Below are 25,481 nucleotides of genomic sequence, written 5' to 3' on the forward strand. Positions count from 1 at the left end.
TGGTCTCCTGACATGGAGAATTGTTTTCTATCTTTTCACTTTCAGTCTTATGGGCTTCTTTTTGCACTAGGTGTGTTTCTTGTGTACAACATATAGTTGGATTTTGCTTCTTATTCCACTTTGCCAGTCTATTTCTCTTGATTGCTACGTTGAGGCCATTGACATTGCTGGTTATAACTGATATGTACTGACTTATTATTGACATGTTACTGGCCTTTTGTTGACTCTTTACTTTTTCACCTCCTTTTAGTTTCTTGCCTTGCCTATTTGATTTGCTCTGTTGGGCCTCATGGTGTTGTTGCTTTCATTGTCTTTTTCTAGGATCTTGAGATCTTGATTCTTTTTAGGTTCTCTTTACCTCACTCCCCCATCCCCTTCCCATTTACAAAAGATCTTATCTCCCTGTTTCCTATTGTCTTTTGTTTTTAAAAATTATATTTTGAGTTTCTCATATAAGAGAAGTGATGTGCTAGTTAAGCTTGCACATGGCCTCAAGGTGTGCATGATACTGTTTTCCTTGCCTTTCCTTTGGGCATAGAAATTTATTTTATTTTTTTTCCCATACCAGGGATCAAACTTGGGACCTTACACTTGTGAGGCCGGCTGTGGAACCACTGAATTAAATCCCTGGCCCTGGGCATAGAAATTTTAAGTCATTTTTATTTTCACATCAACCCTGTCCATCATGTTCCTGCCAAGTAGTTTTTTCCTGAATGTGCTGACCATCGGGATTTAAAGTGGCCACCTGAACCTCACACTTAGTGTGTGTCAAGGCCTGTGGCATTGAGTGTCAGGACCCTCTGTTTCCCAGAGGAGCAGCACCGGGAGGGCAAGCTGGGGGCAGAGTTACTTAGTTTCCCCAGGCACACGCAGCTCTTGTCTTCCTTCACTTGTCATCTGGATTCGCGAGGGCACTGGGAAAGCCTGGTTTCTGAGATTTCCTGATTCTCCATGTTTCCTTCCTACCCTCCCCTGGATGGTGGTGTTGAGGTCACTTTGGGTTCACCTCCTGGCCTGTCATGGTGCCTCTGCAGGGGTTCACCTGCTCCTGCTGCCACTTGGGTTGGATTGGCCAGGTGCTCACAGTCACCTGAGTCCTTCTAGGACTGGAGCTCACATGCACAGTTGTATTATCTCTCCCTCTCATTCATTCTCAAACTGCACATAGGAACTTCCTATTTTTATCAAATTCACAAACATTTTTTACTTAGATCTCCTTGTTAGGTCTGTGCTAGATTTTATTTTGTTTTGAGGCATGGTCTCACTGTACAGTCCAGGCTGGCCTTGCACTGATGACAGTCCTCCTGTGTCAGCCTCCTGAGTGCTGGGTTTGCAAGTTTGTATGCCACCACACCTGGCATCTGCTACGTGTTTGTAACTTCAAATTTCTGTGGTAGCAAAACAGTCTTGTTCACCCTCTAGTCAGAGTCTGATTATCAGAGATAGCCAGAGATGATTATCGAGCCTTCCAAGACACAGTTGCCGCAGAAGTTTGTCAGTTAGGTTGTTTGCCTTTTAAAAAAATCTTTTTTGTGGTACTGAGCATCGAACCATGGTCCTTCCAGTGCTAGAAGCATTTTGTTGCTGAGGTACATTCCAGCCCCTATCAAAGTGTTTTCATGAACAAAAATCAGTTTTTCCATTCTTGGTTTTTTTCCGTAGGTATTTCTATTTTTTTTTAAAGTGTGAATTGCATTTAATCTTTTTGTTTGTTTGTTTTTATTGAGTTTATTGGTACATTTTAGGTATACAGTACCGTTACATTCATTATTGTGATCTTGTACCTTTACATGACAGGTCTTGATTCTCATTTTTTTCCCCATGTCCCTGCCCTCCCTTCACCCCCTCCTCCCCTCCCCATTTACAAACACTTTATTTCCATTTTGTCATATTTTTTTTCCCTTATTACCTTTTCCCCACACTTCCCATTTTCCCTATACCTTTAGCCCTTTTCTTCCTATTTCACATGGTCCGTTATCTCATTAGGATCTTATGTACTATTATAGCTTTTCACACCAGAGAAACTATTCGGTATTTACACATGTGTGACTTATTTATTTCACTTAGGAGTATATCCTCAATATGTATCCATTTTCCTATGAATGAATCTAATTTCTCATTCTTTATGGCTGAGTAGTATTCCATTTTATAGAAAAACCACATCTTCTTTATCCAATTTCCAACTGATGGGCAAAATGGGCTGTTTCCAAGATTTAGCTATTACAAACTGTGCCACTATAAAAATTGGTGCACACATATCACTGTGCTATGATTCCTTTAATTCTTTTGGATGTTTGTTTTTTGAGACAGGGTCTCACTATGTAGTTGAGACTGACCTGGAACTCACTGTGTAGCCCCAGCTGATCTCGACTCACAATGATGAGCCTCCTGCCTCAGCTTCCTGAATGCTTGGGATTACAGGCATGTGCCACCAAGCCTGGCTGAATTGCATTTAATCCTTTTATGAACGATTGATGTGTAAAAGTAGTGGGAATAGTCACTGCTGGCAGTGAGCTGTGCCAGAGCAAGGCCTGTTTACCTCAGGAGCCAGATCTGCTGTTGCCCAGGTTGTTGGTCCTCGTTGCCCTCCTGTTTGTCCCTGTCTGGCCTCGCTAACCTGTGCCTGGCCAGCACCCTGACTGTTCACCTGCAGCTGTTGCCATTCTGCTTGGCCCGCTTTACCTCAGAGGTGAGGGCGGTGGCTGCAGCAGATGGAGGGGAACTTGGCTTCTCATCTGCTGTTCCTGGTCTCCAGATGTATCTCCAGACAGCAGTGGTTGCTCCACAATTCTTCACACATAAACATCAAACATCGCCATATGCTACCTGCAGACCTGTTGTACCAGGGCCAAGGCCAAGGCTCAAGCCCCATGAAACCCTTTCTTTTCTGCTCAGCCTGCTGCAGACTCCTCTAGGGGAAGTTGTCTGCTTTGGAGAACTGTTTGCCAGTTAGAAATCTCAGGTGGTAGGATTTTAAATGATACTATAAGTCCTGGGACACCCTGAAAGTGGTAATAAAATTGTATGGGAGGGGTGCTGGGGATGTAGCTCAGCAGCACAGCACCTGCCTGGCAAGTGCAGGGTCCTGAGTTCGATCCCCCTGTACAAAAAAAGTAGCCGCGCAGAGCATGGTGGAGCATGTAGGAGGGTTGCCACTAGTTCGAGGCCAGTGTGCACTACATTGGGAGACCCTGTCTCAAAATCCAACAAAAGAAGGGGCTGGGGATTTAGTGCAGTGGCACTGCGCCTGCCTTGCAAGTGCAAGATCCTGATTTTGAGCCACCCTGGTATCACAGAAGGGGGTGGGGAGACACACCAAGAAATGGGTAACAGAAGCAGAAATTGCCAATAGATATTGTGTAGTCACTTCTGCTTGGGCCGCTTCCTATGGAGAAGTTCTGTGTGCTTATTTAGTTGGGCTGGGAGGTAGTTCAGTGGCACTGCACCTGCCTTGCAAGCACAAGGTCCTGAGTTTGATTCCCAGTACGGGGCGTGGGGGGGATAACCTCCTCCTCAAAAAGTTGCAGTAAGCTCATGTTGTATGAGGAAACCACACTTTGTCATTTCGCTACCCAGGTAAATTTGTTAATATTTGTGTGTATCCCTTTCACTTCATTTATAATCACTTTAATGTTTTAGTCTTTAACTCCTTTGGAAATCTTGTTTTGAAAGATAAAGTACAGGGATCTTAACTCTCATTGAAATTTCTGGCTCTCACCACTTGGTGAATTGTCCATTTTTTTTTTTTACCTGAACCTTATAATATTATATTTGTCAATTACTCATTTCTAGGGCCGGGGATTTAGCTCAGTGGTTCCGCTGCCTGCCTTATAAGTGCAAGAACCTGAGTTTGATCCCCGGTACCAAAAACAAATTTTTTTTTTAAAATTTCTAGCTAGCCATGGTGGCACATACATGTAATTCTAGCAACCCAGGAGGCTGAGGCAGAAAGATCTCAATATTAAGGGCAAAATGAAAAGGACTAAGGATGTAGCCAGTGATAGAGCACTTGTCTAGCATGGATGAGGCCCTGGATTAAATCACCAGCACTGAAAAGAAAAAATGTCAGATTTCTGAAGTCTCTTTCACAGATCTATTTCGTCTTATTCCCACCTCACACTATGTATACTGTGTAGTGCTGTGTTTTGCTTTGCTTTGTTGTCTTTGTTTTTGTTTCTGTTTTTTTAGAAAGACTCTCACTTTCACTGTATTGTCCAAGCTGACCCCAAATTCCTGGGCTCTAGCAGTCCTCCTATCTCAGCTTCCTCAGTAGCTGGGGCTAGAAGTGTACGGTCATGTCCAGCTTGCTACTGTAACCTACTGTCTAAGGCAATTAGGGCAAATCCCCTGCCTTTACTATCTATGGTGGAGAGAAAGGGGGGAGGCTTACTATACATTCATTTTGAATGCAATTAGAATATAGTTAGAGCTATTTCATTAAGTAAAAACAATTAGGGGGTGTTTTTTTTTTCTCTCTTTTCTTTTCTTTCTTCTGGGAGAAAGAATTGAACTGAGGGCCTCACACAAGCTAGGCATAGATAGCATTGTGCCACTGAGTTTCACTGCCAGCTCTCACTCCCAATCCTTTTCCAAGCTGGACTTGAACTTTTATATTTTTGAAACAGTGTCTCACTGTGTAGTTGTGGCTGACCTGGAACTCACTATGGTTTTGTTTTGTTTTGGTACCAGGGATCAAACCCAGGACCTTATGCTTGTGAGGCAGGCAGGCGGGCAGGCAGCAGAACCACTGAGCAGAATCCCTGGCCCTGGAACTCAGTATGTAGCCCAGGCTGGCCTTCGAATTGGAGGAATCCTCCTACCTCAGCCTTCTGAGTGCTAGGATTATAGGTGTATGCCACCATGCCCAGGTTGGCCTTGACCTTTCTACCCTTCTGCCTCAGCTTTCCCTAGTGCTGGCGTAATGAGTGGGTCTTCCATCATGCTCAGCTTACTAGCATTTTTTTTTAATAGGGGAGAGGTTATCTCATTATACTAAGGTTTCCTACTTAAAAATGTCTATTATTCAGATTTTCTTCATCCCAGTAAAAACATAATTTCTGTTGTTTAATCTCTGTACCCCAGTGAACCACTACGGTAGTGGGTACAGTAAAAATTGGAACGTTCTTAAAGCAGTGAGCTAGCAGAAGTCTGTGAGATGTTGAAGTTCGACTCGATACCACCTGTGTGTTCTGGTGGACAGAACCCTTTGCCCAGCCTGAGAATGTGGCCTTTGGTTCCCTTTCTAGCTGTTTGTTTCCCTTTGGACCAGGTAGACTCAGTGCCCTATTGATGCAGTCCGCGTCGCTGGTTGGCACATCACCACTGGCTATTGAGGGACGGGTTGTGTGGGCTTCATGGGGCAAGGTGCCTGCTGTGCTGGATGCATCCGTCATTGTCATAGGAGTCCATGGGGCCCTGTGGAGAGCTTGCTCACTCGGGAGGGGCCGGGGTCCGGTCTCCTTGAGCCTGGGCATCTGCTGCCAGGCACTGCCCGTGGTCTCCCACCCCACCCTGGTGCCGGGCATCTCCCAGCCAGGTCGGAGGTTCTCCCTAGTCTGTGGTAAAGGAGGAACATGGGCATGGGCCACTGCAGTAGCAGTATCTGAAGGGCTTGGGCGGCCTCAGAGTTTCTGGGGTCACTGTTGCTGGGGTTCAGAGGTGAGGAAAGTGGCCTGGAGTGGCACATCCCCCGCACAAGAGGGTCAGCTGTGTTTGGTGCCATGTGGATACTGCTAGTGGCTCGTGAGGGCCAGGACTCAGGAAGGAAACAGGCACAGATGGGTCCTGAGGGAGTGCAGAGGCAGAGGCGCAGTCCTCCTCCTCTGGAGCCTTAGCAGGCAGCATCAGCCTGCCGGGACATTGGTGACAGGTAGTGGGAGCCTCCCCACACAACAGGCAGCAAGCTCGTGTGCATTCTCCAGCACAGCTTGCAGAGTTGCTCATCTCTGCAGATGGCTCATCCTTGGCTCGGGGCCTCGCCTTGGTGCCATGTGTGGCTTCCACCTTGCAGTGAGTCCCTGGCAGGGGGAGAGGCAGTGAGGCTCCATATAATTAGGGGCTCAGTAAGGGTACAGGCTCTGCCTCACTGCTGATTGAAAAGACCCAGCTAGGACCAAAGAAGACGGAGGCCATCTTCTGCTGCCCCTACTCATGAGGAGCTGTCTGGGCAAAGCCAGGCAGCTGAGATGCAGAGTCTTCCTAGGCCAGCCATGGCTCGCAGCCTTGGGTATTGAGACAGTATCACTCACCTTCATGGGTGGTCACGAGGCCTGGGTCCCTTTCCCACACTGTCCTCATAGCCAGAGAAGGATTTGGAAATCGTGGAGGTCCCTTCTGGGCACAGGGCCCTTACCTGACCCTGCCCTGCCAGTCAGCAGTGGGGTCTAACGTGTCCTGTCCCATTGTCCAGGCCATCACCACCTGCTGGGAAAGAGCAGGTGACAACCGAGTGTCAGGAAAAGAAGTGAGGCTCAATTTTCTGGCCTCAACCCCGTGGTCTATTGCTTCTTTCTCCTTGCCTGCTGGCCTCGGTTTCATTTTTATTCATCTCTGCTTTAGGCACATTTAAAAATACTAGCAGCCAGTACTTACCTGCTGCTTACCAGGTTCTAGTCAGCTAATACGTAGTTTTTCTGGAAGTCATTAAAGCAGGCTCAGGCGACTGAGAAGACCCCGTTAGGGTTAGACTGCTTTCCATGTGAGTCCATAGGCTGGCGTGACCTGTGCCAGGAAAGAGTGGCACCGTGACCGGGCAGGGAAGGCTGCCAGTTTCTGCAAAGAGGGATCCATCAGCTGCAACTTCAGCATTGTTGTCCACAGAGCCTGCATTTAAGGTTCTTTCGTTGGCAGCAAGCATACCCCAGGGAGTGACCCTGGCCTCGAGGAGAGGACAGACAAACACAGTGTAAGGATGGTGTGTGTGCTGCTTGTGCTGGGAAGTGACGTGGCCCAGCAGGGTAGAGAACAGGGAGAGGCCGTGCTTCAGATCTAGCAGTGGCCTTTCTGTCATGGGTGCTTCACAGGGCCTGGATCTGCCAGGGAGGCTTAGAGCTTTGATTCTGTTGGGCCCACCAAACGATGGAACGGGAGACTGCAGCCCACAGCCTCCCGCCTGCTGCCTTCCTCTCTCCTTCCCCTCTCCCCCCTGCCCCCTAAGCTCACTGGACCCAAGTTCTGGTGATGGGACCTTTATCAGAAGGGTCTTGACGGCCTAGAGCTGTGTCAAGGGGCATTTCCTCCTGCTGGTCTTTGCTCACTGTGCTTTCTCCTTTCTCCTGCAGTTTGAAGGATGACCTCGAGGAAGAAAGTGTTACTAAAGGTTATCATCCTGGGTGATTCAGGGTAAGTGTCTCCTGGTTTTTGTTTTTGTTTTTGTTTTTAATAATATCCAGGATCAAATTTGGGACCTTGCGCTTGTGAGCAGGTGGTGGCACCACTGAGCTAAATCCCTCACTGTGTCCATCTGTATTTGAGCCATTGTGTTGGCTTAGAGCTTGAGCCTCACTCTCGGGGGTGTCTCTGCCATGTTCCCTCCATCCCTGGGCTGGCGGACATCACTGTGTCCTACTCTGGGCTCTTCCTCTCCTGCTGTTGGTGTACAGCAGAATGATTTCTTCCAGTAGGAATGACCTCCTACTGTGCAATCTTCATAGCCTATGTGGCTTTCATAGCATGATCGGTAGGGGGACAGGTGGCTGATTGAACTCAGCTGATGTGGGCATTTTCATGAAGCCCCTTTGCTCTTGAGTTATTCAGCCTTGGGAGGCCTGCTTATGCCTGTGCATTGCCACTGCCGCAGAGGGGTTGTCTCTGGCTCTTGCCTAGGTGCGGGTACATTGCCTCCTGTGCCTGGTCAGGCCTGTGTAGGGGTGGGGGGACCTGGCTTCTGCTTTTAGATCTGTACTAACTCTTGAGCAACTGACTAGTAGGCTTTTCTGGTGTCTGACATGACTCGGTGGTGACCAATCAAGGTAGCTGTACCTCATTGGAGGCTTACATATCTTTTTAAAATAGCAGTAATAAATAAGCCAGTTGTGGTTGGCGCACGCCTGTAATCCCAGCACTCGGGAAGCTGAAGCAGGAATATCGCTGTGAGTTGAGACCAGCCTAGGCTGCATAATGAGTTCTAGGTCAGTCATGACTACATAGTGAGACCATGTCTCAAAAAACAATCAATCAATCAATTTTTAAAAATAAAATAAAACAACAGTAATAAGCTGAATATTATATACACACCTGTAGTTCCAGCTACTCAGGAGGCTGAGGCAGGACAGTCACTTGAACCCAGGAATTCAGGACCTTCCTGGGCAGCATAGCAAGACTCTTATCTTCAAAATAATAAAAATATAGACAGGTATGCCCTTGTGTCTCAAAATCCCCTCCCTTGGGGCTGGGGATTTAGCACAGTGGTTCCACTGCCTGCCTTGAAAACACAGGTCCCGAGTTCAATCCCCGGTACACCGCCCCTCCAAAAAAAGCAACTCAAAATTCCCTCCTTCCTTTGCTTCAAGAAGTCAGTGATTTTTCTTTCTTGGCTGGCTTATATGAACTGCTTGGGAGCCTTTTAATAAGCTAGTGTTTGCCCAGCCCCAAATCAGTGGGGTGGGGTTTGAGTGCCTTGTCCCGTATCTCCCCGCCACACTCCTGCACTGTCAGGACGGACAGACCCTTTGGCCTGCATTGCCAGACGGGCCTGTGGAGAAGGAGCTGGCCCTGTCCCATTGCGGCTCCTGCTGCAGCATTCACTCTTCCCCTCCTGGCTGCTCTGGTCTGGGTGGAGTGAGCTGCGGTGGTGCTGTCCATCCGGGGACCCCATGAATGAAGATGACCTGTCCATCTGAGGGACACAGGTGGTGCTGTTGGCTCGGGGGCTCCTGTGTTATCTTCAGGCTGCCCTGGCCTTGGCTGGGAAAAGGCCACGTGCCATTTCCTATGAGCTTTGTGGGGGAAAGGCCTTGGGCAGAGCGTGCCTTGCAGTGGACTCATTGATGACACCGGTGGGTGTTTTCTCCACGTCGCATTTCCAACTCCAGGGCAGCATGCTCGTCCCGGCAGCCTCAGTGCATCAAGCTAAGTAACAGCCACCAAAGAGGGAAACACTGCAGACTGCAGGGATGTTTTTGGAATAGTGGAGCGATCTTATTACTGCAGCTTCTTTTAGAAGATAGTTGCTGACATCCTTCTGGAAGGGGAAAGAATGATACTAGGTTCTACCACTGAGTAGCCCATACTAGAACTTAATCAGCATCTGGCACACATCAGGACTCTTATTTTCTCCCCACCCCAATGCTGCCCCCCGCACCCCGGGGGCCTTATTGTGCTAAGCCAGGGCGCTCCACCGAGCTCCACCCCCACGCTGTGTTTTTACCCAGGAGAAAGTACAGTGTGACTGGGGTGCTGCTGGCATTTGCTGGCACTGCCCAGCTAGTGAGGGTAGTTCCTCCTTCTCCTCCTTTTTCTCCTCCTCTTTCAGGACTGGCAGGTTCCTTATAAAGTTGCACATGCCTAGGTCAGTTTCAGTCCTTTCCTGTTTGACTCAGACTTGTGGTTTTTCTCCAATTTCAGGGTCGGAAAGACATCACTTATGAACCAGTATGTGAACAAGAAATTCAGTAACCAGTACAAAGCCACAATAGGAGCAGACTTCCTGACCAAGGAGGTGATGGTGGATGACAGACTAGTCACCATGCAGGTAGGCCTGCCTCCCGCTATGACTGCCAGCTCACCTTGCTTGCTACCTCGGCATTTTCCTTCCGTGCCCTCAGACCTCACAGTTGTATTTGTGGGTAGTTGGCTATGGGCGGGATTATCAAACACACACCAGACAACTGGGTTAAGTTCACCCCACCCCCGTTTTGTGGCACTAAGAATGGACCTAGGGGATCCTGCACACAGAGAGTTGTACTTCCTCAGGCTAGGGATATATCTCAGTGGTAGAGCACATTTCTGGTGTGCCTGAAGTTCTAGGTTCCATTCCCAGCACCATTGAAAACAAGGTATTGTACCACTGAGCCACACCTCAACCCTAATTAGAACTTGGATACACTAAAATTGGGTGATGAGTTTTATGAAATTCAGGTTTAACTGGGCTTCCTGGGTTTTTTGTTGTTTTAGTTTGTCTTGGCTTTGGGGTTTTGGTTTTTGCTAAATCTGGCATCTTACACCTTCCCGCCTGTGTTCCGAAATGTCTTCACTTTTTGATCTGCTTTTTTTTTTGGTGGCACTGGGGGTTGGAGCCAGGACCTTGCTGCACTGCTAAGTTGTACACCCACCCACCATTGGGGAGGCTCAGAAAGTAGGGCTGGGACTCTCAGGCTGAGGAGGTGGACAAGGCAGGTTGGGGGCCTCATGGTCCCGTTGTCCACAGTCCATACTCTGCCAGGAATGGAAATCTTGTCTGAAGAGTTAATGTAGCAAAGACAACTCCATAGGGACACCCTGAAACTAGGGAAGATATGCGTATAGCTAACGAGGAAATGTATTTCAGGAGAAACATTCATAATGACAAAGAGTTCTGGAGGAAATAGAAACTACAGTGGGAAAAGACGCTATAAAATGAGGGTATGGAAAACAGATCTTCATTAAATGAAAAGCGACTACTGAAATAAAGTAATCAACAGTTAGCCTCTGGATTATACACAGCCACAGAAACACAGTAAATTCTCAGAGCCAAGCAAATTTCCTAGGAGAAAACTTAAAATTGCAGAAGATCAAAGGCACAATCCCTAAGAGCAGTGAGAGAGGAGGACAGGTGACAGATCTGGGGCCAGCAGTTAGGCCACAGAGGGGCAGCACAGTCTCTGTCTCCAACAGCAGAGTTTGAGAATTTGGTCCTGTGCGTCATGGCCCTGCTGAGTTGGGTATTCTCGGGGGTTCCTGCCTGGCCCTGCCTGGCCCTGTGCTGCCCCGAGGAGCCCATGCCTTGGACTGTGGGTGAAGGAGGTGAAGGAGGTGAAGCCAGGTTGAGACTGGAAGCGAGAAGCTAATGAAAACTGTCTCTGGGCAAGATGTCACCCACGTTTTCTGGTTTGTTTTTTTTTAGATGGGGACTCACCATGTAGTTCAGGTTGTCCTTAAACTCACTTTATAGTCCTGGCTGACCTCACACTCACAGTGATTTTCCTGCCTCAGTGTCCTGAGTGCTGTGATTGTAGATATGCCCCACCACACCTGCCTCTTTTTTAATTTTTTTTTTTTTTTTTTTGAGAGACCATTTCACTGAGGTTGTGCAGATTGGCCTTGAATTTGTGATTTTCTTCAGCCTGCGCCCAGCTGTCATCCGAGATCTCGGGATCTTCACATGCTTTTCAAGGGCTTTTAGCAGTTCTACAGTAAAAGAAAATCAAAGAAAGAATACAAGCTGGGCATGGTGGCACACGCCTGTAATCTGAGCACTCAGGAGGCTGAGGCAGGAGGATCACTGTGAGTTCAAGACCATCCTGGGCTACATAGTGAGTTCCAGGTCAGTCTCAACTACATAGTGAGACCCTGTCTCAAACCCCCACCCCCCAAAAAAAAGAAAAGAAAGAAAGAAAACAGGTGTTAATAAAGACCAGCAGCCCCCCCCCCGGTAATTTAATGGTTTTCATTTAAAGAAATAACCAAAATCCAGTTTCTTGTGTCACCCAGGATGAATAAATGCTAGAGCACTGCATAGCGTGGTGCTTGTCATTCATTATTGTGTTCTGTATGTAACAGTTTACAGCCAAGTGGAGGTGTTCATGCAGCCTGTAATCTCTACACGTGGGATGCTGGGGCAGAAGGGTCCATCATGGACTACTTAGTGAATTTGGGACCCTGTCTCAAGAAACAGAAGTATAATTTCCTGAGCTGGGGGTATGTCTCACTTGCAGTGCACTTGCCTAGCATGTGTGAGGCCCTAGGTTTCACACACGCATACACACACAAACTAGGTACAGTGCTACATGTCTGCAATCCCAGTATTTTGAGAGGCTAAAACAGTAGGTCACAAGACCTTTACTCAGAATTAAAAATCAAAAGGTCTAGGGATGTAACTCAGTGTGAGGGCCCTGGTTCAATCCCTAGGACTGCAAAAACAAAAATAAAATAGAAAAAAAAAAGGAGAAAGGTAAGAGTAACTTCCAAACTAGTGTAGTTGGCCCTTGGTGTCCCCACGCCATCCCCTGCCAGGTAGTCAAGTCCCTTAAATGTCCTGTTTGTATTCACCTGGATACAGCCTCTGGTGTGCATACTTATGTCACCTGTGGATGGTTCACAAGACCTGACTGTATGGAAGCTAGTGGGCGTGTTCCACTGCTCACATACTGTAATGAGTAACCAGGGACAATGGTGTGTGTGTGGCTACATCACTGTCTCCTGCTGCCTAAATCTCAGGCTCTTTTTTTTTTTTTTTTTTTTTTTTTTTGGCCGGGTATCGAACTCGGGTCCCTGTGCTTTCAAGTCAGGCGGCAGAACCACTGAGCTAAATCCCTGGCCCTTGGGCTCTTATTTCTTAGTACTAGAGATTAGTTGAGCCCAGGGCCTTTGCCCTGAGCGACATCCCTGCCTTTTTTTGTGTTTAGAGACAGGGCATTGCAAAATTGTACAGGTGGAACTAAAACTTGTTATCCTCTTGTCTCAGCCTCCCAGAATACTAAGATAGTAGGCATGTGTCACTGCACCTGACTAAAAATAGACTTTTTTTTTAATCCTTTGGCATGGAATGGGGAGGGGAGGGCTGAGGCTTGAACCCAGGACCTCCCTCACTTACGCTAGGTCGGCATACATTTGGCATTTAGAATAGAGAAAACACAGACAGTTTTTAAAAAGGGCCATGGATTTAGTTCAGTGGCATTGTGCCTGCCTTGGAAGTGTGAGGTCCTGAGTTCGATCCCTGCTACCAAAAAAAAGAAAAGAAAAGAATAGAGAAAACACAATCATAAAAGGTTGAAGGTGGTAATAACCACATTAAACATCTGAACAAGAAGAATGTGGACAGAGCACAGCAGGACAGACCCGGAGCGTGCCCACCGACCCAGGTGACAAGCGGCCTTGGGGATGGCAGAGGGAAGTGCTAGGGAGCCGCTGAATAGCTGGTGTGTAGGGAGACGGGAGTGTGTCCCAGAGCTGTGTCCCAGAGCTGACGGCAGTGTCATAGTGTCAGGGTCCTGGCCGTGGCCTGGAGGAGTCCCCTTGGGCAGGAGAGGGATGATAGAAGGTTGCTCTTGGCTGCCAGCTGAGGTGGGTGCATACGGTGTGTTGGGCCACACAGTGCCTGTCCTAACTGCCGCTGTGAGCATGAGCAGAGGACAGCTGTGATGTGAAGAGATGGGCAGAGGAGTGCTGTTTGTAAGCTGTCTCCCAGGCCATTGACTTCTGAGGAAGGAGGGAGAAGATGACCCTGAACCCTCGATGGTGTCCGCATAGCTGGTCACCTCAGGGTGGGGAGCACAGCCTGGTGGCAGAGTGTGTGCTTAGGCCAGGCCGGTGTGGGGCTCCGTGCCTGGTGTCACACTCAGAAGTTTGTTCTGTCACATCAAAGTAGTGAATAGATGAATGTATGGTATAATTTTTAATATAGAAAATAAAATATTTGTTAAAATATTTTAAATGTTGGGCTTGGGGTTTAGTTCAGTGGCACTGTGCCTGCCTTGAAAGTGAAAGGTCCTGGGTTCGATACCTGGTTCTGGGGAAAAAGGAAAAAAAAATTTTTTAATGTAAAAGGCCAGTCAGAGAAAGGTTATGGTGGCACACGCCTGTAATCCTGCCTTTTAGGGAGGCTGAGGCAGGACAACTGTAAGTTCCTGCACAGCCTGGTCAACTTAGAGACTTACACTGATAAATTTGAAATTAAATTAACTTTGGGAAAGCCAAGCGTGGTGGCGCACGCCTGTAATCCCAGCACTCTGGGAGGCTGAGGCAGGAGGATCGCTGTGAGTTGAGACCAACCTGGGCTACATAGTGAGTTCCAGGTCAGTCTCAACTACATAGTGAGACCCTGTCTCAAAAAACGCAAAAAAAATAAAGTAAAATTTAACTTTGGGAATTGTTGGGAAGAGCCCCTCAGTGTTTCAGCCATTTTTCAGCTGTTTCTTGGTCACATCTGTGTACGTGAATTCCAAATAACCACAGGTCCTCCTGGGAGGACAGAGTTCTCAGTAGTGCCAGTCTTGGTTCTGTCTAGAAGAAGCCACATGACACATGCCTGGAATCCCTGCCACGAGGGAGGTTAAGGTAGGGTCTCGAGTTTGAGACCGGCCTGTCTCGAAATGGAAAGGGCTGAGGGTGGCTCTGTAGCAGAGCCCGGGGTCCCGTTCCCAGGGCTGCCGTTAAAAGCCATTTGTGATAGAAGAGCGCTACGTGTGCATGGTCATCCTGAGCTGTTCATAGCATGGACGATGGGCAGCAGTATTCTTCTAAAAGGAGAGTGAGTCATGTGTCCTGCAGGACAGGGACGTGTAGAAAGGGGCATGAAAGGCCCCCGCGTGGCTCTGAGAGCAGCATGACGCTGAAGACCAGGGCTGGAGGTTCCGTCTGGCTTTCGTTTTGGCTTTTGCTTAGTTACTTCCCAGATGTTTGCATGACACTAACTTCCCTAATGAAGTCTCTGTATGTGTGTGTGTTATGTTCAAGTCTGGATTCAAGTCTCATTTTTCAAGTTCTAGAGCCAGATGTGTTGGCACATACCTATAATCCTGTCTTTTGGAGAGGCTGAGGCAGGACATTCGCAAGTTCCAGCACAGCCTGGGCAACTTAGAGACTTAGTGAGACCTTGCCTCAAAATAAAAATATGGAGGGCTGGGGGTTTAGCTCTGTGGTACTGGTACCAAGAAAAAGAAACTTTTGTCTCTCTCTCTGTCTCTCTCTTGTTCGTTCTGGGGATTGAACCCAGGGCCTTCATACTCCTGCTTCAGCTGCACTGGGTGCTGGAGTGAAGGTGTGATTCTCCAAACCCAGCACCAGCCTTGCTCTTGAACCTGGCGTGGCCCCGAGGACAGCAGCCCCCAGTGGGCCAGTGGGACCTGTTCATTTTTGCTGTGTGCGCTGGAGTTCTTTCTCTCCTCTCCCTCTCTTTCTGTCATGGTGCTTGTCGGTTTAAGTTGGCTTTGTTCTGCAGTATTGGAGATCAAACCCAGAGCCTTCCTCATGCTCACCCTAGGGATGAGCTACACCCCACTGCTTTTGATTTCTGAATTTTGGGGGAGGGTCCTGCTCAGTTGCCTGAGCTGGCCTAGAACCTGCCATCCTCCTGCCCTAGCCTCCCTACTGGCTGAGAGTATAGGGGTCCCCCATGGCCAGAGAATATCCCCCTCTCTGAGCACTCCATGATGCACATACATAATCCCAGCTACTCCTGGGGTTGAGGGAGGAAGCTTGCAAAATGTCTACACTGGGGATATGGCTCGCAGGTGAGCGCTCGCCTAGTACACGCCATGCTGTGGTTTCCATTGTCAACACCGGAAAAGTACGCAAACTGTTCTGGTGGCTCAGAGATGGGCTCCCTGCCACCCTCATAGACACAGACTCCGTCTGGAATGCAGGGTGCTCTGGACACTGCAGCCCTTGAGCCCTGTTCTGAGCTCTGGAGTCGCCATCTCAGGTGGCCCCACGCCTTCGCCTCTCACTGGTGCATTCCCAGCACCAGCAGAGCAGCGCCCTGCCTATGTCCCCAGGAAACACTGTCCTTCTCTCGCAGATATGGGACACAGCCGGTCAGGAAAGGTTCCAGTCCCTTGGTGTGGCCTTCTACCGTGGCGCAGACTGCTGCGTGCTGGTGTTTGACGTGACGGCCCCCAACACGTTCAAGACCCTGGACAGCTGGAGGGATGAGTTCCTCATCCAGGCCAGCCCCCGGGACCCGGAGAACTTCCCCTTTGTTGTGCTGGGGAACAAGATTGACCTCGAAAACAGACAAGTAAGTCCCAAGGACCGAAGATGCTGGGTGTGTCAGGGGCTTGGCTGGAAGGCCCCTTCCCTGGTGGCTTTGGCTGCTCTCTTGCTCTTGGAGCTGGACTCCCTTTCTGTGCTTGGCAGGAGGAGATTTGATTTATCACCTGCAGCCAGGGTCTCTTGTGTGCAGGAGGCTGCTCGGGTGTGAGCAGCATCGCCTGCACGCCTGGGATGCACGTCCCTGTGGGGACGGGCTCACACATCAGTGACAGCACCCTTTCGATTCAGCCACCCGCCGGAGACTTAGTCCTGGGATGGGGCGTCGAGCTGTGAGGGGCAGGAGCTGCAGAGAGTGGAGCTGGCACCAGAGTGCGCGGTGCAGGTGATGAGGCAGGAGTAATGGGGAGGATACAAGCCCCAGACCATGCTGCCCACGGCAGCCTGGAGACCGTGCTCTCTCCCAGCTGGTTCCTCACTCCCTCTTGAGTGGCTGTAAGGGAGCTATGGCCACCAGAGGTCTGAGCTGGCCTGCAGGTGTCAAGTGACACCCAGCCTTGTTCCTGAATCAGTGCAGCACCCTGCTTCCTCCTCCAGGTGGCCACGAAGAGGGCACAGGCCTGGTGCTACAGCAAAAACAACATTCCCTACTTCGAGACCAGTGCCAAGGAGGCCATCAATGTGGAGCAGGCGTTCCAGACGATCGCACGGAACGCGCTTAAGCAGGTAGGTCCTGGCTGTGTCTGCTGCCTTCCTGGGAGCCCACCCACTCCGAGATCCTATGGAAGACCCGCGCTGTGGCTGAGGCCGTCGTGTGTCTGCTGTCCTGAGTTCTTCCTGTGCTGTGGGGAGGTGACGTGATGGCTTCCGTGTCTCAGCTCTGCTGTCCGTCGCACTGTTGGGGCTTTCACTTCCTCTGAGCTGCTGTCTCCTCCCTGCTTTACAAGGAGACGCTCCTTCAACTCACACAGCGTGCCGCTTTCCTCCTGGGAGTAGTTAAGTGAGTGACACAGACGGGAAAGGAAACTGTTAGCAAGGAGTCCAAGTCCTGGAGCTCCAGCCAGCCTTCCTCCCGACAGTGGCCGTGACCACAGGTGTGACAGGTGGTGTGGGTGGAGCTGCTCTGCTGGGGACTGTGGCACGTGAAGGTGGGCTCGAGGCATCACCACACGTGGTGGCGGGTGAGGCAAGTGCTGGGGGAGCACAGGGGGCCATGAAGGGCAGGGTCCCCACCCGCAGGAAGCCCTGGCTCTGTGTGTGCGAGTGTGGGAAGTCTGGGGAAGAGCTCCTTCTGAGGACGCCCTCCCCAGGAGACGCAGGACTAAGTGTTCTAAGGGACAGTTGTACCCTGAGGAGAACACCCTCTGGGGACCCACAGTGAGGCCCAGACACAGGCGCAGTGGGACAGGGCTTTGGTGTGGAACGTCAGGGACCCTGCCACCCTGCCCCCAGCAGCTGTTATTTTAGGTCCTGTAGAACACCCTTCAGTAGGGTCTTATACCTTTTCAGGTCCTTTGCCTTTCATGTCACACACACTCCTAGCTCCCGGAGGACTGCAGAATGCTGCTGTTTGTCATGGCTAGACAGTAGAAACAAGGTCCAACTGATAAGTAAATAGACATGGTCTAAGCCAGGTGTTGGTGTCTTGCACCTGTTATTCCAGCACTCGGGAGACTGAGGCAGGAGGATTATGGAGAGTTGGCCACCCTGGGCCACGTAGTAAGTTCAAGGCCAATCCAGACTACATCAAAAGCCAAAAAAAGAAATAAAAAGATTATTGCCGGGCGTGGTGGTGCACGCCTGTAATCCCAGCACTCGGGAGGCTGAGGCAGGAGGATCACTGAGTTCGAGACCAGCCTGGGCTACACACTCAGCGCCAGGTCAGTCTCAACTCCATAGTGAGACCCTGTTTAAAAAAAAACAGAACAGAAGGAAAGAGCTGGTAAGTGGTGTAACAAGATGCTAAACAGGACAGTTCAGAGGCCGCATGCTGTATGATTCCACTTAAAGGAATATCTAGGCTTAAGACTTGGCTGCATGGCTGAGTGCTCGCCCAGTGTGTGTGAGGCCCTGGGCTTTGTCCCCCACGAACTGGAGGTAAACAGCCCACAAGAGGAAACTTGGGGGACGGGAAGTACATAAGTGACTGCCAGAGCCAAGGTTGGGCAGGGCGAGGCTGCTTTTTTAGGGTGATGAATGTTCTGGCGATGGCTGCCCAGTTTGTAAGTACATGAAACTGCTGTGCTGTATGTTTTATAGGAGGTGAATAGTTCTTTCTAGACAGTTTTTCTATTGCAGGCCGAGGATGGAACCCAGGCCCTGGGCACACAGGCAAGCGTTCTGCTCTGGGCCACAGCCCAGCCCTAGAGAACTCTCAACTAGAAACAGCCCCTGCTTCCCTTCCAAAGCCAGGCACAGAGCACAGCTCCGCACCTGGAGGCATTTGAGAACCAGACCTCTCCTAAGCTTCTAGAGAAAAAAAACCAGATGCTAGCTAGAGTGGTAGCCCAGAAAGACGGGGCGCAGGGGTGGCAGGGCAGCTGGTACCCCAGCCTTGTCACTTGGGGAGCGCAGACCACCCTGAAGTCTGCCTGAGTCCTGGCAGCCCCGCGCCATCCAGGGAGCACTGCCAGCATCTCCCGTGCAGCAACCACCTCTTGCTGCTCTTGGAGAGTGGCCTGCCTTCCCTTCGGGTCCTAATACTGCTCTTCTACCCTGCTCTCCCACTCCAGGAGACAGAGGTGGAGCTGTACAATGAATTCCCCGAACCCATCAAACTGGACAAGAACGACCGGGCCAAGCCCTCTGCCGAGAGCTGCAGTTGCTGAGGGGCGGCAGGCGCCGAGCACAGAGTCCTTCAGAACCAAGAACACACTTAGGCCTTCAACACAGCCCCCTCTTCTCTATACAACAGACATTGATCTCACAGCCAGCTGCCAAAAGGAACCCCGCCCCACCCTCCACACCCACACGCACGCACATGCGCACACACACACACACACACACACCAGCCTGTGCCTCAGTGGCCCACAGGTCCGCCGCCCTCCACGAGCCTGGCAGCAGGCGGCCAGCCACTGTAGGAACCGTTCTGGCATGCAGTCAGCATGGGAAGCGTAGGCTTGTTGTCCACTGGAGAGAGAACTGTTTACAGTTGATCTGTGTCTAATTAGTTGCCTGATTTTTTTAATGGTCTTGTGGTCTTTTTTACCCACCCTGTCCCCATGCCCCCGAAGGCCCCTTGGGAAGGCTGGTGCCCCTGCTCGTCCCAATGCACCCAGTCGATCAGGCTGAGTTTTGTATGTACCTGTTAATGCTTGTTACTTTTAACTAATCAGATCTTTTTACAGTATCCATTTATTATGTAATGCTTCTTAGAAGAGAATCTTATAGTACATGTTAATATATGCAACCAATTAAAATGTATAAATTAGTGTAAGAAACCCTTGGATGACGTGTTGAAGTCCTGTGACGCAGGCGTGGAAGGCAGAGGGTCAGACCCTTCCGGATGGCGGGGCTGGCGGCCCGGATGCGACATCCAGCTATCAGCAGTATTGTGTACAGCAGACTCGAGCGATGCGCCTCTTCTCAGAGACTCAAGCCGGAAAGCTTGCACCTCCGCTGGGTCTTGATTTTCCCCAAGGTTGATTTGCATAATCCAGCAGTGTGTGCAATGGATCCCTGGCTGTCATTTCAGAAGTTGAAGCTCACCCTCCCTTATCGGTTCTTTTCTTTTTCCGCTTCACACAAGAACCCCTGTTAGGTCAGCCTCCCCCTTCCGAGCCAAGGACCAGGCAAAGGCCGGCCGTCTGTCCCGGTGTCTTCCCTCTGTCCTAGAGGCGCTCCCTCCAGACTTTGGCCTGTCCCTCCCCAGCCCTTGCTGCCCCCACTCTCCCACCTGGAGTCTGCCCGCCCGCCCGCAGCTCTGCCCCTGCCCTGGTGCCCTGCTGGGAGCCCGGCCCAGAGCACACCCCTCACCTTTTCAGAGGTCTACGTGTTAGGTGTAGGCTGAGTTCTTCTGTAAAGAGATGAACGCAATGCCAATAAAATTTAACAAGATCAAAGCAAGCGCCTCTGCCCTTGTCCTTCCTGCTGACCCTCGCTGCACTGGCACGTGGTGGGAGGGCCCTGTCCCTGGGCTTGTGTAAGGTACCCTGTGCTGCCCGTCCCCGGTGTGTGGACCTGAGTGGAGACCGCCTCACCCACTCGAGGAGCAGCGTAGAATGCTGTGGCCGCAGGCCAGATCTAGCTGTGGGTGTCATTGTCACCTGACTGGCTAACACTCAGGTGTCACATGGTAGGGAGAGCAGCAAAGCTGACCCCGATGTGTGTGAACCACCGGCTGCACCCGAACAGATGCCCCTGAGTGATCTCAGGAAAGTGCTGGCGGGTCGCCCTGCAGGTCCCTCCAGGTTTCACAGAGGCACCCACTGACCTTGCTCATTTCTCCCTTACGCCCTTTGCTGTGTCCTCTTCTCAGGTTCCTGTTGCTGTCTTTGAGAAAAAAAAAAAAAAACATTCTGCCTGTTGTTGAGGCTGAGGCAGTATTGCTTGAGCCCAGAATTGAGACCTATCCAGTACAAATAAGGATGTACTGGGCCCAGGAGGTAGCTCTGTCCAACGGCACTAGGTTCAATCCCTACTACGAGGAAGAAAGGAAAATCTCCAGGTCATTGTAAGATGTAGCCAGAGTGTAACTGGTGCACATACACTACCCTGAGTATCTCAGGTATGTAAGGCCCTTGCAGAGGCAGAAGACAGCCCACTGTGTGTCTTGTGTGACCCACTTCTGTGTGTGCATTCTCAAACTGAATGTAGCACCAAGTCCAAGGCAGATCGCTGCTTTCTCTTAGGAAACCCGGAAAACCCCCACCCTGCCATCCCCCTCCTGAATGTCTCCTACCGATGGCTCATGGAGGATCTGAACCTCGCCTGCCTGGCTCCTGGGTTAGCCAGCCTCCAACCAGCACTCAGGAGGCTGAGGCAGGAGGATCGCTACAAGTTTGACACCAGCCTGGAATACATAGCAAAGGTAGACCAGCTGGGGAACCCTGGCCAGGGACCAGGCCAGTGAACAGCTGCTACCATCTTCCCGGTGATTTCCTTTGCTTCTGAGCTTCACACCCTGGGGAGGGGGTAACCGAGGGCAGCCTGGCACACCCCTCTGCCTCCCTCCTTAGAGGAAGGAATTCTTCCTGGGCCTTGGGAGGGCCCCCATCACTGAGTGCCCTGCTCTGAGCTGCCACCAGCCTTTGAGATGCATGGCTTGGCTGGAGCCCCACAGAGCGGCATGGCCCCTCCAGGCCTCCGGCAGGGACTGGGGTTGCTGCGGAGAGCACCAAACCCTGTTAGGTCCCTGGGTCTTGGGCCGCTAAGGAAGCTGCAGCGTCGTAGAGCACAGCCAAGGGCGCTCATTTCTGGGAAGCCAGACAGCTCCCCACTGCAGGACCCATCACAATGACAGAGGAAGACAAACAATCTCACTGACATGGGAAAGGCATTTCATAAAATCAGCAGCCTTTCGTGATCAAAGGAAATGTCCTCAACATACAAACTCCACAAAGCCGACTTTTTGTTTACGAGATCTCACTATGTAGTGCGGGCTGGTCTTGAACTCATGCCATAAACGCTGACCTTCAACTTGCAGCAGTCCTTCTGCCTCAGCCCCCCTGGTGCTGGGATTACAGGTGCACACCATGCCTACTTGAGAGGTAACATGTAAATTACAGTGAAAACCCTCCACCATAAGATCGGGGAAAAGGCAAGGATGCTTGCTTTGCTGCCTCCATTCAACAGATTGCTGGGCATTCTGGAAGGGACAGGTGAAGGCATCCAGACCTGAAAGAGGTCGATGTATCTTTCACAGATGACAGTGTTTCGTAGAAAACACCAAGGGTCTGGGATGTGGGGCAGCGATGTAGCTCAGTGATAGAGCACTTGCTAGCAGCATAAGGCCCTGGGTTCCGTTCCCAGAACTGCAAAAAGAAGAATAAAACCTGTTAGAGCTATTAAACTAATTTAATAAAGTTGCAGTTATAAAATGCACCCACAAAAGTCAGTTGCAGTTCTATATACTAACCATAAGCAATCCAAAAAATTTCCTTTACAAAAGAATAAAGCTGGCGCTGAGGGTTTAGTCCAGTGGTGCCAGGTCCTGAGTTTGATCCCTGGAACCAAAACAAAGCTGGCTGGGTATGGTGGCACACACCTGTAATCCCATTACTCAGGAGGCTGAGGCAGGAGGATCACCATGAGTTCAAGGCCAACCTGGGCTACCTAGTGAGTTCAGGTCCAACCTGAACTACAAAGCAAGACCCTGTCTCAAAAGAAAAATAAATAAATAGTTAAATCTGGCTTTGGTGGCACACCCCTGTGATCCTAGCACTCAGGAAGACGGAGGCAGGATTGCCAGGAGATCAAGGGCAGCCTGGGCTACTTGATGAGTTGAAGTCTAGCTGGAGATGCAGCTTGGTGGTAGAGCACGCTGGGGTTCAATCCTCTAAGAAGGTCAAAGATGACGCAAACCTGAACATTAGGGTGAGCTTCACCAAAACCCAAGCTACCTCTGTACTGACCAGGGCCTGGCTCTGTTCCCTGCTGCATGCAGGCTCTGCCTTCCCCACCTCTGTGCCTCACAAGTGTCCCCTCTCCTCGGACGTCCTCCCTGCAGCCGCAGATGACCTGGATAGGGTCTGCGTCGGGGTCCCAGGCTGTGCTCAGACTGCTCTGCCATCTGCCGCAGAGTGTGACGGGTACGGGGGATGAGCACAGGGACGGGTGTTTCTCTGGCCACGGTTCTTTGAGAACACCTGCCCGTATCTCCTGCCAGCTTCTGCCTCCTGAAGTGGTGAAAGGAACGCCACCTGCCACCCCTGTGGGAGGCCTAGGGAAGGGGGCCCCAGCCTCTCATCAGCCAGCCCAGCTGGGGCCCAGGAGCTGGCCCTGAGGCAGGGACAGTGGGGTGGATGAACACTGCTCACCTCCAGACCAACAGCCCAGAGGAAGGGGCAGGGGCCAGATGTCCCCAGGGCCACATCCACTCAGCTGTGTGCTCACCACTGGTGGTTCTGGATGAAGCCAGCGTCCCCGTGATCCAGTCACCTTCCAGCACCACTGCATTGGACATTGCCACCCCCTTTGGGGGACACTTCGTGTTCAGACCACAGCACCCGAGCACCTGAGCTCAGGAAACTCCCCTACTGGGCACCACTTTCAGAGCTTCTGAGGGCACTGGTCTGGGAAGAGATCTTGGCTTGATTTGGTTTGCAGTGCTAGAGATAAAACCCGGGGCCTCCCACGGGAGCTAAATATAATAATAAAACTTTTGAGTGTCACTTTGTAGCACAGGCTGGCCTTGAATTTGAGATCCTCCTGCCTCAGCCTCCCAAGTGGTGGGACGACAGGTTGGCATCACTGTGCCTGGCTTCCTTCTGTCTTAAAAAAAGGCTCACGGAAGGATTCTTCTTCATTGGCCCCTCCTGAGAGTCTATGGATATGGTCACATGACAGGTTGGCATCACTGTGCCTGGCTTCCTTCTGTCTTAAAAAAGGCTCACGGAAGGATTCTTCTTCATTGGCCCCTCCTGAGAGTCTATGGATATGGTCACTGGAGGAAGCTATGACTCTTTTTTTTCTTTTGGTACCGGGGATCGAACTCGGGACCTTGTGGTTTCAAGGCAGGCGGTGGAACCACCGAGCTAAATCCCCACCCCACCTGTGACTCTCTTATCCCGCTGTGAAGCCCATCCGGGGCCTGCAGGCGGCAACGCTCTTGGAACGGACTCCTGAGCTGCGCACCAGTGAGGACGTTAAAATGGCCACGGAAGGGTCCACGACGTCGCTGCAGCTGTCCAGGTCACGTGGGGGATCTGGATCCCTGCCCGGGCTGTGGCGGTGGCCTGGCCTCTGTCCACAGCCTTGCTATTCTCCTCAGTGGCGCTAGGGGGAGCGCCAGGCTTGGGGCGAGAGGTTATGGGAAGCCAGAGCGCGCCCTGCTGGCCATAGGCGGTATAGGGCACAGTAGGGAGAGGACCGGAGAACTTCCGGGTATATGGGCTCCTGTGGCAGCTGGTGCTCCTCCGTGAGCAGCAGGTTCTCCAGCAGACGTGAAGACGGAGGAGGAAGAGAGGGCCGCACCCCACAGCCCTGGGGACAGGCGTCTCATCCACATATGGAGGTGAGGTATGCGGGGAGTTGGCAAAGGGCATTTAAATTTTTTTTTTTTTTTTTTTTTTTTTTTTGTGGCGGAGGGGACGGAACATAGGGCCCTTGCATTGAGCCACATACCTAGCCTTAATTTTTCTAAAATCCCTAGGCTGAATTTGAACTTGCCATCCTCCTGACTCAGCCTCCCAGAATGTTGGGATCACAGGTATGTGTTGCCACGCCCTATTTATCTATTTATTTATTTGGTACCAGGGATCAAACTCTGGTCCTTGTGCTTGCAAGGCAGGTGGCGGAACCGCTGAGATACATCCCCGACCCTAACTTTTTGGTTTTTTGACACAGGGTATCTTTATGAATGCCAGGCTGGCCTTGAACCTATGGCGATCCTCCTCCTTCAGCCTCTGGAGTGCTGGTATTACAGTTGTGCACATAATGCCTGGTTTCCCCTCTTTTTTAAAAATTTATTTATTTAGGTACCGGGGACTGAACTTGGGTCCTTGCGCTTGCAAGGCAGGCCACAGAACCACTGAGCTAAATCCCTGGCCCCTGGCCTACTCTTTTTTAAATTGAATTTTAAAAGCACTGCAAGGCCGGGAATTTAGCTCAGTGGTGCCACGCCTGTCTTGCAACCAACCACAAGGTCCTAGAGTTTGATCCCCGTACCATAAAAATAAATAAATAAATAATGAAAGCGCTTCATTCACCAGGCACGGTGGTACACACCTGTAATCCCAGCTACTTGGGAGGCCGATGCAGAATTGCAAGTTTGAGTCTATCCTGGGCAATTGCGGGAGATCGTATCTCAGGACAAAAGGCTGGGATGTAGCCACGCTGCAAGGCCCGGTAACCTTCCGGTCTGTGCATTCACTTCTCAAGGATTTTTAATTTATTAAAAAAATTTTTTTGTTTTTCTGACAGGGTCTTGGTATGTAATTCAGACTGGCCTTGAACTCACTACTACCCACGCTAGCCTCAGGCTTGCAGTTCTCTTGCCTCAGCCTCCCAAGTAGCTGGGATTACAGGTATATATGCCACCGTGCCCGATGAATGAAGCGCTTTTATTTTTTTGGTACCGGGGATCGAACTAGGTACTTTGTGCTTGTGAGGCACACCGCGGCACCACTGAGCTAAATCCCCGGTCCTGAAGTGCTTTTAAAATTCAATTTTAAAACAGCTGGGCGAGCATTGAGCGCATTTTGTTTTGTATTTTGAGACAAGGTCTCGGTATGTAGCCCAGGCTGGCCTTGAATTCTCAGAGATCCTGCATCAGGCTCCGGAGTGCTGGGATTATAGGTGTGAGCCACCACTCCCGGCAAAAACAAAAAAACAACAAAAAAAATTAACTCTGTGGATCGTCCTTTGGGACTCTGGACCTCCAAAAACTTGGACAGGGGAAAGTTCTAGCAAGCCCGGGTGGGCAGAAAGTGCGCGCAGCCACGCACGCCGCCGTCTCCATGGAGACGAGGGCGGGG

General features: G+C 50.7%; 2 protein-coding genes and 1 long non-coding RNA gene across 3 annotated transcripts in view; 2 read left to right on the forward strand and 1 right to left on the reverse strand.

The window, feature by feature from the left end:
- Positions 1–18,730, forward strand: part of Rab7a (RAB7A, member RAS oncogene family) — a 64,226-nt gene extending 45,496 nt beyond the window's left edge. The window contains exons 2-6 of the mRNA XM_010617473.3: positions 7,281–7,341; positions 9,565–9,691; positions 15,656–15,874; positions 16,444–16,572; positions 18,579–18,730. Of these exons, the coding sequence (XP_010615775.1) occupies positions 7,289–7,341; positions 9,565–9,691; positions 15,656–15,874; positions 16,444–16,572; positions 18,579–18,674 (624 nt within the window). The 5' untranslated portion in view covers positions 7,281–7,288 and the 3' untranslated portion in view covers positions 18,675–18,730. The remainder of the gene's footprint in view (positions 1–7,280; positions 7,342–9,564; positions 9,692–15,655; positions 15,875–16,443; positions 16,573–18,578) is intronic.
- A 1,091-nt stretch (positions 18,731–19,821) lies between these two features.
- LOC104857537 lies at positions 19,822–23,635 on the reverse strand. The gene is made up of 5 exons (XR_778881.3): positions 23,558–23,635; positions 21,923–22,010; positions 21,682–21,818; positions 20,279–20,337; positions 19,822–19,861 (listed from the first exon to the last, which is right to left on the reverse strand). It is a non-coding gene; the product is annotated as an uncharacterized LOC104857537 (long non-coding RNA).
- Positions 23,636–23,875: 240 nt separating this feature from the next.
- LOC117284418 overlaps positions 23,876–25,481 on the forward strand; it is an 8,816-nt gene continuing 7,210 nt past the window's right edge. Inside the window, exons 1-2 of the mRNA XM_033759299.1 lie at positions 23,876–24,019; positions 24,158–24,214. Of these exons, the coding sequence (XP_033615190.1) occupies positions 23,894–24,019; positions 24,158–24,214 (183 nt within the window). The 5' untranslated portion in view covers positions 23,876–23,893. The remainder of the gene's footprint in view (positions 24,020–24,157; positions 24,215–25,481) is intronic.

This window comes from Fukomys damarensis, unplaced genomic scaffold (assembly GCF_012274545.1).
Source record: "Fukomys damarensis isolate Sample0158 unplaced genomic scaffold, DMR_v1.0_HiC HiC_scaffold_37, whole genome shotgun sequence".
Classification (NCBI taxonomy): Eukaryota; Metazoa; Chordata; class Mammalia; order Rodentia; family Bathyergidae; genus Fukomys; species Fukomys damarensis.